At 34.1% G+C, this 18,625-nt stretch overlaps 1 protein-coding gene across 3 annotated transcripts in view; it reads left to right on the forward strand.

Annotated features, from left to right (window-relative positions):
* Positions 1–18,625, forward strand: part of fwd (phosphatidylinositol 4-kinase beta fwd) — a 211,426-nt gene that overhangs the window by 67,344 nt on the left and 125,457 nt on the right. For all 3 annotated transcript variants that reach the window (XM_090391308.1, XM_090391306.1, XM_090391309.1), the window contains exons 6-7: positions 2,696–2,874; positions 9,647–9,737. In XM_090391308.1, the coding sequence (XP_090247434.1) occupies positions 2,696–2,874; positions 9,647–9,737 (270 nt within the window). The remainder of the gene's footprint in view (positions 1–2,695; positions 2,875–9,646; positions 9,738–18,625) is intronic.

An 18,625-nucleotide genomic window follows, 5' to 3' on the forward strand; every position in this document is an offset into this window, starting at 1 on the left:
ATAGCTCTTTGCAAAGTGGGCACTCATTAATTGAACAATTTTCATCTACTACCCAAATACCATCTTCATTCATTAGGATTATTCTTTCACCTTCATTATTTCTTTTTTACTTGCAGTACAACAATAGAATTGAATTTTCCTTGTATGCAGAGCAGTTTTTTGTATAATTCAGTCTTGGTTTTCTGCACAATAATATTTAGAGCTTTTGCAGCTGGAGGTTTTTAATTTTCATAATTGACATCAGACATTTGTTATTCCTTCCACCATCTTTTTCTTGAGAATCTTTTATTTGATAAGATTACCCATCCATCACCAATCTTATTTATCCTTTGGGCCTTATGTGGATATATTCTGATATTACACTATTTAAGGCTCTTCCCCCCATGCAAGCAGTGTGTCAATATTGTTTCCATTCAGCAACTGATACCATAAGACCAATCAGATACAGTCATGATTTCATATTTTGTAATTCGGTATGTAATCTTTTCTCAGTGGGACATCCATAGACTTAGGCACTTTCCGGGTTAGGATAGCATGATCACGGTTACCAGCAAGCAACAGAATAGTAACATCTTTAACTAAAAGATGTGACACTGTTCTGCCCACTATAATCTGGTCTGATACCCTAAGTTATCTTTATGACATGTTGCTTGAGGAAGTTGTCTTGCAATGGCTCAATTAATTACTTGAGATTTCATTGCTATCCCTGAGTAGATAATTAATTAGTGTTTGGATAATTAATCTCCCATCATAATTACTTGTTAGATGGCAATTGAGCTAATTTATAGCCAATTGCTGTCCAACACGATGCATTTCATCTTCACCAGCAGTTGACCCACTAAGTGTAACAACACCCCATCATGTTTTTTATCTTTTTAGACTCCACCTCATAAGAGATATTTTCACTTATTTTGCATTCATAGCTTTTTGCCGTGGCCCTGGATTCAAATTCTCCAACGTCATTAGTAGCATACCCCTTTCACTCCCTGTATCCTTCCTAAAAAATATTGTACCTTTTATACTCAACTCCAATCGGAATGTCTACATACCCTATCATATTCACATAAGTTACTTCCATGCCTTTTTGTTTATTCACTTGCTTGGGTCAGTTGGACAACTTTTAGATTTTATTTGTATCTTATACCTGGCTTATATGTATTAAGTACAAACCCAGCAAGTGCACAGTGTCCTTTTATCATACTTGCCTCTCTTATTATGCACATTCATATCATTACAGTTACATAATTTAGTTGCTCTTATATATAGATTGTTCATTAATATTATTTCTCATACCAAGAAATAATTTCCCTGGATTTCTGATGCCAAACATGTAGGCCATCCTTCTTTTGTCAATCAGTTCTTACATCAGACTTGCTCCATCCATCCAAAAATTCACAACTGTTCTTTCTATATAGTCTGCATTTTGAATCATTTGCCATCACATACCTTCTCTTTAATACAGTACTATCATATCTTGGTGACGAATGATTTTCACCCATTTACTATTCACTCTAATTTTTTTCAGAAATCCTTTCATGTCTTCTTATACTTGTATTTATCACTAGTTAAATCATCTGTATCTATGAGAGCTATTATCTCTTACATACCTTTTCTGTATATCAAGTGTTACATTTTTTTCTCTCCCAGAAAACTCAAAGTAGTAACATTGGCATCGGTAGCATATTCATCGTGTTAGATCCTTTTTTAATGTTCAACCTCACTCATCTAATTATCACTATTCTATTATGTACTTTGGTACTTTGTTGTTTTGCTGTTTTTTTTTTTTTTTTTTCTAAATCCTCCTTATGCACTTCTTGACTTTTTCCAGTTTGTATTGTCTAACAATTTGTCTCGATACCTCATAAATTACTTTCTGTATCCTCATGTTATTTTTCTGTTCAGGGCAAGCCGCCTTGTACTACCTGATTTCAATATGCAGATTAGCCTTTGTTTTTGTTTCTGTGTTTTTGATGCCATTTTATGGCACTATTTGAATATGCAATATATCAGTAGATATATTAAATAAATCAAATAGTAAAAAGGCAATTAACAAAGTTGGTATGGCAGCAAGTCAGTGGAATAAATTTATATGTAACAAGAATTCTCAGTATACAAGTTCTGAGAATGATATTGTTCTGTATTCAGGAAGGTGTGTGGTCAGAGCTTACCTCAGGTGCTATGGTCACTTAATCAAAACAGGACAGGAAAAATTTGCAAAACAACTGTTTTATGCTATGATGATGAGGAAAATAGACCCAGAGCAAGACCAAGATCTTAGTGGATTGTTGCAGTAACAAGTATCTCAGAAGAGTGAAATATAGGATCTAACAATGTTGAAGTCTTGACAGATAACAGATTAATTTGGAGAAAATTGTTAATAGGAGATTAGTAATAATATAATCTTAATCATGTAGAACTGTTGTATCTGTATACCCTCCTGAGGATGTATATCAGTAAATTGATAATTAAAACACGAATTTCAACAATAATAACTACAAAACACTATTTTATAAAGAGAAAGCAGTAAAATGAACTATTAAATAACATTTAATTTCTCTATATTTAGAAGAAATATAGGAGAAATATTGGTATTAAAATATTTATGGAAGAAGTATTGAATTATTTCTCCCATTTCCCTGCCTGCACACACACACAGTGAAAGCTAGATTTTACCATCATATTTATTATCTTTCAGGTGTAGCTCCTGGGAGCTCTGGCATCAGGCGTTCAGTTAGTTCAGGAGGTCCATCCATGAAATATGCACTAGGTGATTTGACATCTGGACATGCCTTTGATAATGGGTGCAGTTGTTTTGACAGTTGTGAAGGAATTTGTAGTGATCTCAGAGGACAGAGAGTTCATTGTCACTGCCAGGTATTTCATTAGCATTTTAATTGGTTTTAACTCTTGGTGCTGTGCTGCTTCTGATTAAACATAAATAACTTTTTTTCTTCACTAAATTTCTTGTAAAAGAATTTCAAATTCCCCTCTCCATTCCCAAATTGTTTAATATTTTTAAAAAAATTAATATAATGGAACACTTATGATACTTTTGTTTGTATAAACCTTTTTTGCCAAAGCATCAAAGATATTTTTGGTATGAATTAAAAATGTCTTAAATTAAAAGTAACCTAACAGAATGATAATAAGAATGTATCATTCACTCATAAATGAAATAAAGTTCATGCTGATGTAAACTCCTAGTGATGTTTGATATGCAGCATACTTTGGTCATATGACATGTTTAAGTTACAGACCAACATTATGCAAAAGAACATGAAGTTTAATGCTGAGGGAAGATCATTCCATAAGAGAAGAAACTTGCACAAGATTATGGTTTGAATTATTGGATAGAAAGTTAATATAGTATTCTGGTTGGTAGTTGGATGATTTATTGGATCATTGCTTTTTTTTTTGTATTGATCCTAAGCATGAGAGGTTGCAGAACTTATAGTTTATTGGTGCTGTGGTCAAAGTTTAAGGGAGAGGAATGTATTGAGCTTATTAATGAAAATTTGGAGGTATTTCACAGGCTTGATGGGAAAGCAGAGGAATGATGTATGCTAGTTCAATGGAGCAGTGTTCTACAGGAAATACCAATATAAAAGACAAAGCAGAAATTGACAGCCTATGAGATAGTGAAGTGAATCTTTTAGAGAGAGAAGCTCATTGATTAGCTGAACTGCCCTATTGTGGACAGTATTAAGAATTTGGTGCACAACCTCAAATGTAAGACCAGTATTCCAGTTTGGGTGATTTGGAATTTTCACAGGGTTAGTAGCTGGATGGGTGAAAATAGCATCTTGAGCAGAAAATAATCCTCATTTTTTTTAGGGGCCAAGGAAGCTTATTGATATGATGTTTGTATCAGAAATAGCTAGAGGTAAATGGCAGTCCAAGAAGAGATGTGTGCATTTAAATATAAGGAAGGTGAATTCGGATTCTTTTTTTTGCAAGAAACAAAATCTGTTATGTTTTGGTAGCATTCAAGACGAACAAGTTATCCTTACCCTCCCCCCTTCCATAATCGAAGAATGGCATTACAGGTCTGTGTTTAATGCACTAGTTAAAGCTTGGAATGTTTGTACACTGCAAGGTTTGTCAAACAAGTAAGAGCAAAACTATGGATGGGTTATTAGTCAAGTTAAAGGAGGTCATTTATTTTTCGGAAAAAGAGGGCGAGCAGTAGAACACCCGGAATACCACTGCATAAGCAGAAAAGTCTAAATCGAGTTTGTGCATAATAGTCATCCAAATTATGATTCACAGTGATGGATCAAAGAGAAACTGGTTATCCAGTTGATGTTAGATCCATTTGCTTACAGCTTACACCTTAGCTTGGTCACTGAAATGGCAAAACGAAGTCATTTGGAGTTGATATTGAAGCCACCAAAGACTGTCTCCATCATTGTTTGGGTAGTTAGACTTCAGAAAATCAAGCTTCAGGGATAACGAATGGAAGAGAATAAGGTTAGTTTTCCAGAATTTGGAGAAGAGTCAAAATCATCAATTTCCTGAGCACCCCTTGAGGATACACATCAGGAAATTGATGATTTTGACTTCTCCAAATTATGGAAAACTAAGTTTACATTATTATTAATTTCCTATCCACAATTTTCCTCCATATTAGTATATTCCCATATTGTCATTTTTAACATTTTGTACTTCTGAAACATTTATGAATCAGTCCGCCTAGACCTTGGTCTTCCTCTGGAACTTTTTCCTACTATCTTGGCATCAAACACCTGTTTTTGATAACCTTAATGGCTATACCACCTTAGATTAGCTCTATTTATACATTCTTGAATGCTAATTGCTAATGATGCAATTGCTAATTGCTAATCATTTTTAATGATTCTGACATTGATGCTATCTGTTCACTTCCCTAATTTTTCTCAGAATCCTCATATCTGTGGTCTCTAGTCTTCGGTTGAGTGCTTTATTTCTAACCGCATGAGGCCTGCCGACAAGCAACATGTGGCTCCCGCCAAACTTTGTAACTAATATGGTTATTTAACTTTTGACAACACCGAATTAAATAAACATATTTAAAAAATTAACATTTCCACTTAAGATTATTTTATACGCCAAACTACTCTGCAAATTCTAAAGGAAATAATGTTCTATTTGTCATTTCAAAAAATATTGTTACACCACTGCATAAATATTGAATTTTAACAAGAGCAATCGAAGGCTAGTCGTTAGCAATTTTCAAGTTGTAAGAAAGTGTAGTATTTTCTTTATAATTAATAAAGAATTTATAAAAATAATGTCGAAGCCTTCAACCAGTATGAATAAAAAATTATTAATTGAAGAATAACATCGTAGTTTTCAAGAAAAATGGGAGTTACAATATTTCTGTATTCAAGGGGCAAAATAAAAAATTTATGCCTGATATGTAGAAACTCTATTGCAGTTTGCAAATAATATAATATTAAAAGGCATTACGATACAAATCATAAAGAAAACTATGACAAATATGTTGCGAAACTTCGTGAAGATAAATTGTCAGAATTAAAATTGCCACTTCAAAATCAACAAAGTGTATTTACCAAACCTATTGAAGATAACAGAGCTACTGTAAAACCAGTTATTTGTTATCACATTTAATTGCAAGCAAGTCGAAACCATTCACTGAAGGGGAATTTATTTGCGAATATATTATTAAAGCAGTTGAAGTATTGTGTCCTGATCAATTAAAGAAATTTAAAAATATAAGCTTATCTCGAAATACCATTGCTAGCAAAACTGATGATATAGCCGGGAATCAACTAAAATCAATAATTCCAACATTTCAGACCTCTTCCCTTGCGATTGACGAAAGTACAGATGTACGGGATATCGCTCAGCTGGCTGTTTTTATTCGTGGATGTGATATGAACTTAAAAGTAAGTGAAGAACTTCTAGAAATTATTCCTATGCACGATACAACCAGTGGAGTTGATATTTTTGACGCCCTTATGGAAGTTTTGAATGAATACAATTTACTGTTAAAAAAAAAGCTAGTTTGTTGCAACTAATGGCTTCTGCTATGACCGGCGTTAAAGGAGGAGTTACAAATTGAAAAGAAAAATGTAAAGAATGAGGTAATAATTTTCAACATTTTCATTGCATTATTCATCAGCGAACACTATGCTCCAAATTTTTGAATATTGGACATGTCTAAAAAATGTCAGTAAAATTGTAAATTATATTCATGCACATGGGCTTAAGCCAATTTAGTAACTTTCTAGAAGATATAGAAAGTGAATATAGCGATCTGCCTTATTATACAGAAATTAGATGGCTTTCCAGTCATAAAGTTTTAAAGTGATTCTTCGAATTGCTGGACAAAATTACCATTTTTTTGGAATCGAAAAATTATGATTGTGAAATATTAAAAAATGATCAATGGATAAAGGACCTGGCTTTTTCCTGTTATCATTACAAGTCAACTTAATCTTAAGCTACAAGGCAAACATCAAGTAGTTACCATTTTATTTGACAATATTAATATTTTCAAACAGAAATTATTACCGATACAAATTTAATAACGGAAAAAACTCACGTACAAAGATTATTTAATAGTATAATTTTCGCCTGTGTGTCACAGGTATCTTCAGTACATTAAGCTCAAATTAAACAATAACTGACAATCCCAAAAAGCGCCACCTAAGTAGCTGGTGTAAGATAACTAAAAAAGGTCAATAACTTTCCTAAAAATAAAATAAAATAAAAAAATAAATAAAAATAATCAATACAATAAAAAGTTAGGAAAGATTAGCTGATTTGTAAAGTACTATCTCCCATAAAGGGGATAGACGTAAGCTGTCGGATCTGTTTAAGTTAGGAGAATGAAGGAGAGTTTCACATGTTTCTTTATAAAGGCGTTCCATGAGAAACTGACTTTTGTGAAGAATTCTTGTCTTTCTCCAATGAACTCTGTGTCTAGTGAAGATGGCATGTTCTTCAAGTCCAGACTTTTCAGATTTAAAGTATTCAATATAAGATTGGTGTTCTTCTAGCCGAATAGAGGCAGATCTTCCCGTTTTGTCCGAAATAAGATAATCCACAAGAGCACGGAATCTGGTAGACACCTGGATGATTAAGATGTGGAAGCTTGTCCTTAGGAGAAGTGAGAAAGGTGGAGATTTTTCTAAACAGTCGAAAGGCAACAAAAATATTCAGTGGTTTTAAAACTTGCTATACGTTCACTGATGCCTGGTACATAAGGGAGTAATGCATGTTATTTCTTCTGTGTTTGAAGAGGAAGACATTAAAACTACTCAAAGTTCTTTTAATGAAGCAATTCTTATAACCATTAGATGGAAAGGAAGAAGTTATATATTGTAGTTTTTTCTGTAAAAGATCGTCTGAAGAACAAAAGGAGTGGGCCCGATGAACCAGTGTTTTAATAGTTCCTGCCTTTTGACTGGGATGGTGATGAGATTCCGCATGGATATAATGGCCTGTATGAGTCTTCTTTCTATAAACTGAGAAATGTAGGTTACCATCTGTTTGGCGAAAAATTAGAAGATCTAAAAAGGCTAACTGCTTATTTGATTCTACTTCTAGGGTAAACTTGATCCTAGGATGAAATGCATTTAACTTAGTGAGAAATTGTTGAAATTCATCCGAAGAGCCATTCCATACAGCAAAAATCTGACATATCTGAACCAATGAGTAGGTCTGGGAGAAATTTTGTCAAAGATACGTTGTTCAAAATGTTCCATAAAGAAATTGGAGATAGCAGGAGAAAGAGGATCACCCATTGCTGTTCCTTCAATTTGTTGATACAACTTATTTTTAAAGGAAAAAAACCTGAATTTATTACAAAATCAAATACGTTTACAATGTCTGAAGGAAATTCCTGTTGTAGTAATTCAATGTTTCCCGAAAGAGGTACATTTGTGAATAAAGAAACAACATCTAAACTGATCATGATATCAGAAACGTCCAAATGAAGATCTGAAATTTTATTTTTGAAATCCAAAGTATTTTTTATATAAGTATAAAAAATTCAGTCCTAGTTGAGGAGGAGAGTAAATTTGATAAAAATTTTGAGATTTTGTAAGTGGGGCAACCTATACAATCTACGACTGGTCTTAACGGAATGCCTGGTTTATGAACTTTTGGAAGACCATACAATCTTGGTGGATGACCGAAGAAGGTTTTAAGTTTTTTCTTTTGATCTTCATTCCATGTAGATACATTATCTATAAGAGAATTAAGTCTCTTCGATTGACTCTGGGTAGGATCCGATGCAAGAGGCCTATAAGTTGAATAGTCGCGAAGTAAAAGAGACATTTTTCTCTCGTATTCCTTCCTATCTTGAATCACTCCAGCCTTCCCCTTATCAGCTTTCGTAATAATTAAATTATTGTTATTCTTCAGTGATTTCAATGCTTTAAACTCAGAGTAACAAAGATTAGGACGAGGAGCTTGGCATGAAAAAGAATTTGTGCACATTCAAAATGTAATCTGTTGGCTGTTTTTTGGGATAAGAGTCGAATACCCCTGTCTATATTATGAAAAAAATCCATAAGTGGCACCTTATTCGGCATAACAGCGAAATCATGTCCTTTTGATAAAACAAAACGTTCACAGTCTGTTAGTGGACGTCCGGAAACATTTATAACTACTTTATCTATATCAATAGGATTATTACTGGATCTAGGTATGCTGACCAGTGATTCAAATTTGTGTTTTAGCTTGTCACGAGAATCATGTGTTTCCTTTAATTCTAACTGCTGACTTACAACTTAAATATAGACTGTATTGTTCTGTATATGTTCTGTTTACCCTATATAATTGTAGTGTATTGAAAAGCTTTTCTCTATGCACCTTGTCATATGCCTTTTCCATATCTATGACACTTAAGTACTTATCATATTCCCACGATTTCTCAGCTTTTTGTTGTAAAGCGAAACTGATCTTGATGATCTCTGTTTGGCCTGAACCCACTTGTTCTTCAAATTTCTCTTTCATAATCTTTCTCAACCTCTTTTTCAAGTATGCCTGCATAAATCTTGTATGATTAGCTGTAATTCTCACATTTAGCTTTATTACGTTTTTTTAAAAATGGTAACTGTTGAGCTCTTCTCCAATCATCTGGAATTCAACCTTCTGATCAGGCCCTCTGAATTATGCAGTGTAGCCACTATAAAACTTTTATACCTTTATACTTAAGCATTTCTAGTCAAATGTCATCTACTTCAGCTGCCTTTCCACATTTCAAGTTTTTGATGGCTTTTTCTACTTCAAGTACTTCACTTTGCAAGCCAGAGATCACAAAAAAGAAAAGTTGACATTTTCTTGTATGGAAATCTGAGATTGCACAAGTTTTGCCAGATGAAATCACAGCGACATCATGATGTTCAGAAGTAACTGCAGTAATTATTTAAGGTTCAGAAATAGCAAGTTAGGAGTATGGGATATTTCTGAGTTAGCATATCTCATTTATATATCTCACAGCATATCTCATATATGTGTATGCTGTGAATGTTATAAATGTAGAAGTATGTTCCATTGTATTTCATAAATGCTTTCTTTATTTGAAAATAAAAATATTCAAGCATAGAATTTATATGCATTTTTTTGAAATACCATGTATATTCTGATTGAATATTTCAAATTGTTAATGCTTAATATTTGGTTAACTTGTCAGGCTCCTCGGCTTGCTGCAGAAGAAGAATTTGTAAGAGCCTTAATATCAATTGGTCTTCGTCTTCAAGCCGTCCCAACAAAAGAATTGAAGAGTAAGTAACAAAAAAAAAAAAAAATCTTTGGAATACGTTTTTGTATATAAAGATAATTCATTTAAAGCTATTAAAACATATTTATATATCTTGCTGTACAGCATATTTTTGGGAAGATCATGAGCTATCATATGAACAACTAGATGAACTAATAACATCAGTTAAATATAATTATAATGGACAATTTGAATGCAGTGATTTGAGAGGACAGTGAATGTGAAGAAACTGGACAATTTGAACTAGGCAAGAAGAATGCAAGAGGAGAACGATTGTTAGATTTCTGTAAACAATATCCCTTACGTTTAGTAATATGCTTTTTGAAGTACCAAAACGAAGATGCTATACATGGAAATCACCAGGAGATGTGCAATACCACATTGATTACATGCTGCTCAAGAAGATACAAAAGCCAACTGAAGTCATTACAGCTATCCAGGAGCTGAAATATAGTGATCGCTCACTTGTTATTGCAAATTGTGAAATAAAACATAAAAAAATGCATTGAATAAGGAGGAGAAACTGGAATATTGAACTACTGAAGATCTCAGATTAACAAATGAATTTAAAAAAGAAACAGGTTGCATGCTTGTTATGAACAGTGAGAAAGACTGGATTGTCATCAAGGAAACAGCTAAAATATCAGCAGACAGTGTTAGTATTTGCAAAATTACCACTGTGGAAACCTTGGATTACAAATCAGGTATTTAAGTTAAGCAAGAGAAAAAATGAAGACTGTAGAAAGCAAGGAGCAGTATTGAAGACTAAGAAACAAGATTAAGGTAGATTGCAAAAAATCAAAGAAGAATTGGATAGAAGAAATATGTAAAGTCGAATGTAAATTAAAAAAGAATTACTGACAAGACACATACACCTGCAATTTCTCTACCCCCCCCCCCCAAAAAAAAAAAAAAAAAAAAAAAAAACTTGCTAATAACAAGTAGAGAGATGGTTGGAAGGAACATCTAAAAGACTTACATAGCGGAGAAAATATGAATAGTGAAATTATCGAACCAGAATATGAAATTGAAAAAGAAGCTCTCTGACTAGAACTACACCACCAAATTCCTGACATGTATTCTCAGGTGGTGTACAGGATATTATAATAGTACTACATGAAAAAGTTACATCATTAATTACAACATTAGTTACATCATTAATAAAATTGATCAACAATTTTCTCCAAATTAATTTGTTATCAGTCAAGACTCCAATATCATCAGGTCTTATATTTCTCTCTTTTAAAGCACTTGTTACTGTATCAGTCCACTTAGTTCTTGGTCTTCCTTTGAGTCTTTTCATGCCAACCTGGCAAAGAACACTTGTTGTGCTAATCTTTCCTCTCCCATTCTGTTTAAGATTAAGCCTGGCCATACTCCTGAGATTAACTCTACTAATGCATTCCTGAATGCTAATAATGTCAAGTTCTTTTTTAATAGTCTTAATTTTTAATATATTGTCACAATGCCATTTGTTCACTTCTTTAATCTTTCTCAAAACTCATACCTGTAGTTGCCAATCTTTGATCAAGTGTTTTATTTCTAACTCAGATCTCAGATCCATAAGTTAAATTGAATTGAATTCCATAAGTTAAATGTCTTGTATTCAGCTAGTTTAGTGTTTTGACTAATTTCTCTTATTTCATATAAATTTTTTCAGCTGATTTCCTACCCTACCAGCTTTGTCAATCTAATCAGGGAATCCTGCAGACTCATAATGGATTTATTCAAAAGTATAACATCATGTACAATAAAGAGCTGAGATAAACATCTCCAATTTTGATATCAGGTTTAATACCATTTTCCCTCATAATGTGATCCATATAGATGATCATTGACAGTGGAGATAACGTATGCCTGACATCAAACCATATTCCTGTACTTCAATTCTAACTGCTAACTTACAACTCAAGCACAGACTGAATATTGCTTGATATAACATCCTATTTACACCCTATAACTGTAGCATTTTGTGCAGTTTTTTTCTTTTTGCACCTTGTCATATGCTTTTTCCAGATCTGCAAAACTTAAATACAGAAGCTTGTTATATTCTCTGATTTTCCACTATTTGTCTTAAGGTGCAAATCTGATCCTGACAACCTCAATTTAGCCTGAATCTAGGCTGTTCTTCACCAAGCTTCCCTTCCACAATTTTTCTCAGTATTCTCAAGTATAAGGCTATTTCTCTGTAATTCCCACATTCAATTTTATTTCCCTTTTATCAATATGTACTATGAGAATTATTCTAATCATCCAGAATTTGACCCTCTAACCAGGCCTTCTGAATTATATAGTCTTCCAGCTGCTTTATCACATTTTGAGTTCTTAATGGCTTTTCTACTTTACACACACACACACACACACACACACACACACACACACACACACATATATGTTTTTTTTTTACTTTGGGAATAATGTATATTAGGGTAACCAAGTAATTTTATAAACTTGGTTATTTTACTCCTAATCCCAAGTAAGCAAACAGTTAGTTTGTGCCTGAAACATAGTTCAAGTCTAAAGGTGGTGCAACACCAGGGCAACTCATTGTAAAGATGGGTAAAATAACCAAGTTTATAAAATTACTTGGTAACCCTAATATACATTATTCCCAAGATAAGAAAACTTATACTTGCATCTATATCTCCTCCAGAGATTATTCAAAATAAAAACACCTTTTAGCAACTTGCATAGGTAAAGTTGATAAGGCTCTGTATTACTAAAACCTTGGTATTTAGGGTCTAACTACTCACTGAGGAGACCTCAAATATATACATGAGATAAACTGGACAACTTCAAACCTTCATATATGCCGTGACGAGGTGGAGCACTGCATTGTCGAGTCTAAGGAAATTGTTATGGACCCTCATCACATAAATAATAACCTTAGCTATAATTTACCGGACTCGTTCAGCTCTGCTATCTGATATTGGCACACTCGTGAAATCAGACGCGCATTGCTGATTAACAATAGAACTTCAACGCGGACTGTAGCTATAGTTCAAAGCTAACTGAATTTTCTAATAGTCGTTTTTATAGTGATATAATATTTCTTATAGTGTTTGCTTTGTATGTTCCCACGCCTGAAAAGTTGGACAATCTGATGAAACATGTTGCGTTTTGAATAAATTTAACTGTTATTCTAGTCTCTGTTATAGTCAGTATATATATATATATACTAGGGGCTTCGCCCCCCTGACACCTATGGCACCCAACCCTCCCTCCCGAGTTCCGGACTGGTAGGCTGATTCTCCTTGAATTCTGATGACTCGAAAAGCCCCCCCCCCTGAGTTCTGGACTGGTAGGCCAGTTCTCCTTGAATTCTGATGACTCGAAAAGGGGCCTGCCCACCACTACTAATTAATCTCTGCTAATTAATGACTTGATAATTTGTTATCAAGTCATTAATTAGTAGAGCACATAATATGTGCTCCTCTCCCTCAAGCTTACAAGAACTTTTTGCTGTCAAAACTATTATCTATTTTTATGTTGGCCCATACACGAGAGGTTGGTTGATCAACCTATAGTACCATGAATGGGAGGAGATTTGAGAAAGGAGGAACTTGCTCACAGTAGATTTTGAAGGTCTGTGCATTGTATTCCTTGGGAAACACATAGGAGAGGAGACTGTTCCAGTCTCCTCTCCTATGTGTTTCCCAAGGGGGGGAAAAACATTCTGAGTTTAAGAGTTGGACTATAAATGACAACTGCATGTGTTTTGATGGGTTTTGTAGGGTGGGGAGGGGGGGATTATTGATGCTAGTTCTGATGAACATTTACCATGGAGATATTTATAAAAGATGCATGCAGTAGATAATTAAATATGTGTGGGAGTAGTTGGAGTAAGTTTGTAAGAGATCAGTCATTTATCAGTTTGATTGCTCTTTATTGCATAGAAATTCACACACCTCCCCAGATGTGTGAACAATACTCAATGGATGAGCAAATTTATGATTTGTACAGGGTTAATAGTTGTTCAGAGATAAAGTAATGCCTTGAGCAAAAGAGGAATCCTAATTATTTGGATGCTGAGGTGGCAATGGTTGTAATGTGTTTATGCCAGGAAAGGTTTTGATGTTGTGGTAATCCAAAGGAGAAAAAAAATCTTATCTTGCATAGAGATTTGGGTGTTGTCAAAAAAAGTAAGGCTGGAAGAATATCAGTCTTTTTTTGTGGGAAATAAGGCAGAACTGTGTTTTTCAGGCATTGAAATTGACAAGATTATCCAAGCCCTGTCAAAGAATGGTTTTGAGATCAGAATTTAGGTTTGCAGTGGTTACTTCTCTGTGGGTTGTGGTAGTTTGTTTGGTGCAAGGTTTGTCAATTGAGGACGAGTGTAGTGTAGTGTTGTCAGTGAAACAGTATCAGATCAATGATCAGTTGGAGTAGGTCATTAATAAATAGAAGAAAGAAGGTGGATGAGAGTGTAGAACTCTGTGGGGACCTCGGCATTTGCTATGTAGAAGATAGGGAACCATCCACCATCACACAACATGCGTCCAGTGAGAAAACTGGCAACCCAGTTGCATAAGTCACAGGACAGACCAAATAATGGGAGATTACTTAATAGGCACTTGTGCCAGGAATTTGAAGGAATTAAATGGTTACAACCCTCATCAAATCCAACTGACTCTTACATTCCAAAACCTAAGGATTCTTCAGCAGACCTTATGTTCCTGGTATCTCTGACCCTGTTGGTAGAATTTTGAAAACGTTTCACCTTACTCTCACATACTGTCCTATCAGCAAAATTTCTCATCTATTACCATCTGCGAAAGACAAACTGTCACCCTTATCTTTAGCTTGTGTTTACTAAATTCTCTTATGAATGTAAATTGGCATTCTTTGGGCAGATGGGCTGTTCTGTAGAAAAAATAATTAATGAACATCTATATTACATTGAATACATGAAACCTCAAAAGTCTGGTCTGGTACTGGAATGAAACTCATCTTCTCCAAAGAAGCATTTTAATTATGAACATGTTTTCAAAGAAAGTTGTGAAGTCCTTTTACATTGGTCTAACATGAATCAGAATTATTCTCCTCCCCCCCCCAACTTTTGGGAGATTCTCACCTTATCTAAATAACAAAAATAGTTTTAATAGCACATGGCAACTATTTTTAATTGGTTATTTGCCTTGTATTCCTATTCTTTGATTTGCTTATTGTTTCCCCACACTGATGATGCACTGCTACTTTGAGTACAAAATATTCGTGCTTTCATTAAATTTATTACTGTAGTTTTTGTGTAATTTTGTTGTTTTATAGTTATGCACATGTACCTTTTTAAACATTAAAACAGAAGGGTTAGACATATGAGGGTAGTCTGAAAAGTTTTCGGCCTCAACCATAGATGACAACACTATCGGCAAGATTTTTTTTTTTTCTAAGTTGGTACATCTGTCATAAGCATTTTACACAGACAGCTGTGTACAACAAATAATTTGTTTTACGCAGCTGTCTGAAGCATAAGTGTTGTCTGTATCTGTTGAATGGATAAAATTGAATATCATGCTGTTATAAAATTCTTTGTAAAAGAAGGTTTAATGCCAAAAGAAATTCATTCGAAGTTCAAAAAAGTTTATGGGCACTCTTCTCCTTCTTTTTCAACAATTAAGAAATGGGCTGCTGAGGTTTAAACGTGGCCGTACCAGCCTTGAAGATGATCCACATGAAGGACGTCCAAAAAGTGTAACAACACCAGAAATCATTGATCAAGTGCATGATACGGAATTGGATGACTGGCGAGTCAAAATGCGTGAAATTGCTGAGACTATAGGCATTTCAAAAGAAAACGTGCATGATGAATTGCAAATAAAAAAGCTTTGTGCAAGATGGGTGTCGTGCTTGCTCATAGCAGATCAAAAATGCACTTGCATGAAAATCTCTGAACAGTGCTTGGAGCATTTTAACAAGAATAAAACTGATTTTGTGCATCAATTTATTACTATGGATGAGACTTGGATTCACCAGTACACACCAGAATCCAAACAGCAGTCAAAACAATGGACAGAAGCCGGTTGTTCGGTGCCAAAGAAGACAAAGTCGGTTCATTCCATCAGGAGGAAAGGTCATGGGCATTGGTGTTTTGTGATGCTAAAGGCATTTTGTTTATTAATTATCTTGAAAAGGATAAAACAATAACCGGAGAATATTATTCCGATCTTTTAACCAGACTAGATGGAAAAAATTCGTGAGAAAAGACCCAGTTTGCAGAAGAAAAAAAATCATCTTTCATCAGGACAGTGCACCTGCCCACAAAGGTGTTTTGGCAATGGAAAAATTTAGGGATCTGCATTTATGTTCCAACAATTCATTATGAATTGTTGGAACATCCACCCTATTTCCCAGATTTTGGCTCCCTCTGACTTCTTTCTCTTCCCAAAACTAAAACTCTTCCTCGTTGGTCAGTGTTTTTCTTCGAATCAAGAGGTGATTGCAGCTGTAGAGGGGTATTTCTCAGATCTTACTGAGAACCACTACAGGGACGGGATAATGGTGCTGGGGCATCGCTGAAATAAATGTATTAGTCTTAAGGGAAATTATGTTGAAAAATAAAAATTTTGAAATTATAAATTCGTTTTTTCATTGTTCGGCCGAGAACTTTTCAGACCATCCTCATCCACCATCACACACAACACGCGTCCAGTGAGAAAATTTAAACGTGAAGATTTGTGTTTGAATGATGTCTAGATTACCCACATTAAGAAAGTATATGGATAATTTTTTGATAAAATTATGGAGATCACTACTCTGTTAAAATAAATATTTTAATTTCCTGCATCATTTTGATCTTCATATTAAGGTTATCTGGAGTACACATACACAGAGAGAAAAACAAACTACATTACAATTCAAACAGTATGCCCAAGTGATACTACTTTGATTAACCATTACTTAATTGGCCTAACATCTTGTGAGAAGTTGTAGGGGGGGGGGGGGCTACATCAAAGCTATAACATATTACATAGCCAGAGAACAAATTCATATATTATCTTTTAAAGCAGCAATAGTGGTGGCCTAATACATAATATAAGAAATACTTATGTTAAATTAAGGCTAAGATCCTGGAATATTATAATTTATAATGAATTCTTCAAACAGAACATGCTATCCATATTCCTGGGATTTTTAGATCATTGTCATTGTTGAGATTAGTGTGGTTGATTAAAATTTCATAGTCCTCAAATTTTTCAAATATCATTTTAAATATTGTTCTATATAATCTCTATCTATATGATATAGAAATCCTCTATCATAGATATGGCTACCAATAACGTTGTGCACTTTGGAATGATTACAGGCAATATATATGTAGTCCAGGGATGTAGGGGTGATTTGAAGGGAATTGAAGTTACCAGAGACCATATTGTAAAGATGTCCAGAATAGCTCATCAAGTTACTTGGATTCAACGTATGTTCAACACACAATGAAAAGCTGTAATAAGGAGGTTATTATTCCTCCTTATAAAACTTTAATAAGCCTACATCTAGAGTACTGCACACAAATTTAGTTGGTCCCTTGGGGATGAGGAAGTAATGGAGTAAGTGGCAAAGATTGTAACAACTTCTAAGGAATGCTCTTCTTGATTATAGAATTTATTGTGCAATGAAAACTGTGGGGGAATTCATGACTAAACAAATACACGTAATAACCACAGTAATAAGTTTTAATAAATAAATATTTCATCCTAAGTATCTTAGGACATCGTCAGTACAGTTAATTCAAACAATACTAAGAATAACATACAGTTATGGCACATGATTACAATGGAATCCCAATATGCATGCAGTAGCATGTTATAGAATTAAATTAAAATATATCTGGAGGGGGGGATAATATATATAAAAAAAATTATTTTACACAATTTTGTATGACAATTTCCCATACTTTAGGAATAGCAAGAACGTCATTACTGTTTAGATTTGGTCTGTGAAGTAGTGCTTCATCACTTTCTTTATATAAACGTTCATGTTTATATAAAGATTTATGCAGAAGTTTGGTCTTTTTTCCAATGGATACTATGGTTTGGGTTTTCCACTCCGTGTTGTGTGAGGCCAGATTTCTCCGGTTTGATAAGACAGATATCGTCTTGATGTTCTGAAATGCGTTTATGAACAGATCTACCTGTCTGGCCATAGTAAGACAGTTTACAGGAGCATGGAACCTCGTACATGGCAGGTAGCATTAGAGGGGAGAGTTTGTGTTTAGGAGAAGGTAACAAGTTATAGAGCTGGTTGATTTGGTTTGTAGGTAGTAGCAAGTTTGTATTTCTTCATAATTTTTGAAAGACTTTTGGAGATGCCTTTGACATAAGGTATGGGAATCGTACGGGCTTGTTCTTGTCTTGGTTGATGTGTGGGGAAGTAACTGATGATTTTTTGAGTTGATTTAAGATTGTATCCATTTAGAATGGCTATATTTTTGATTATTTCCAATTCTTGGTTTAGAGATTCTTCAGAGGAGCAGAATCTGTGTGCTCTGGTTACTAATGATTTAATGATGCAAAATTTTTGAGATGGATGATGATCAGAATTGTGAATGTTAGTGACCTGAAATTATCGGCTTGCGATAGAAGTGGAGATGGAACCATCTTCTTTTCTTTGGATGTGTAAATCCAGAAAGGAGATACCCTGTGGAGATTCTTTTTCTTTTGTCATACAGAATTGTGTAAAATAATTTTTTTTTGTATATGTTATCTTATAATCTTCCCCCCCCTCCAGATATATTTTAATTCTATAACACACTACTGCATGCATATTGGGATTCCATTGTAATCATGCACTCTAACTGTATGTTATTCCTAGTATTGTTTGAATTAACTGTACTGACGATGTCGTGGATACTTAGGATGAAATATTTACCTATTGAAACTTATTACTGTGGTCGTT

The sequence above is a fragment of the Typopeltis vanoorti genome, chromosome 4 (genome assembly GCF_054136105.1).
Source record: "Typopeltis vanoorti isolate ZY-2024b chromosome 4, IOZ_Tvanoo_1.0, whole genome shotgun sequence".
NCBI lineage: Eukaryota > Metazoa > Arthropoda > Arachnida > Uropygi > Thelyphonidae > Typopeltis > Typopeltis vanoorti.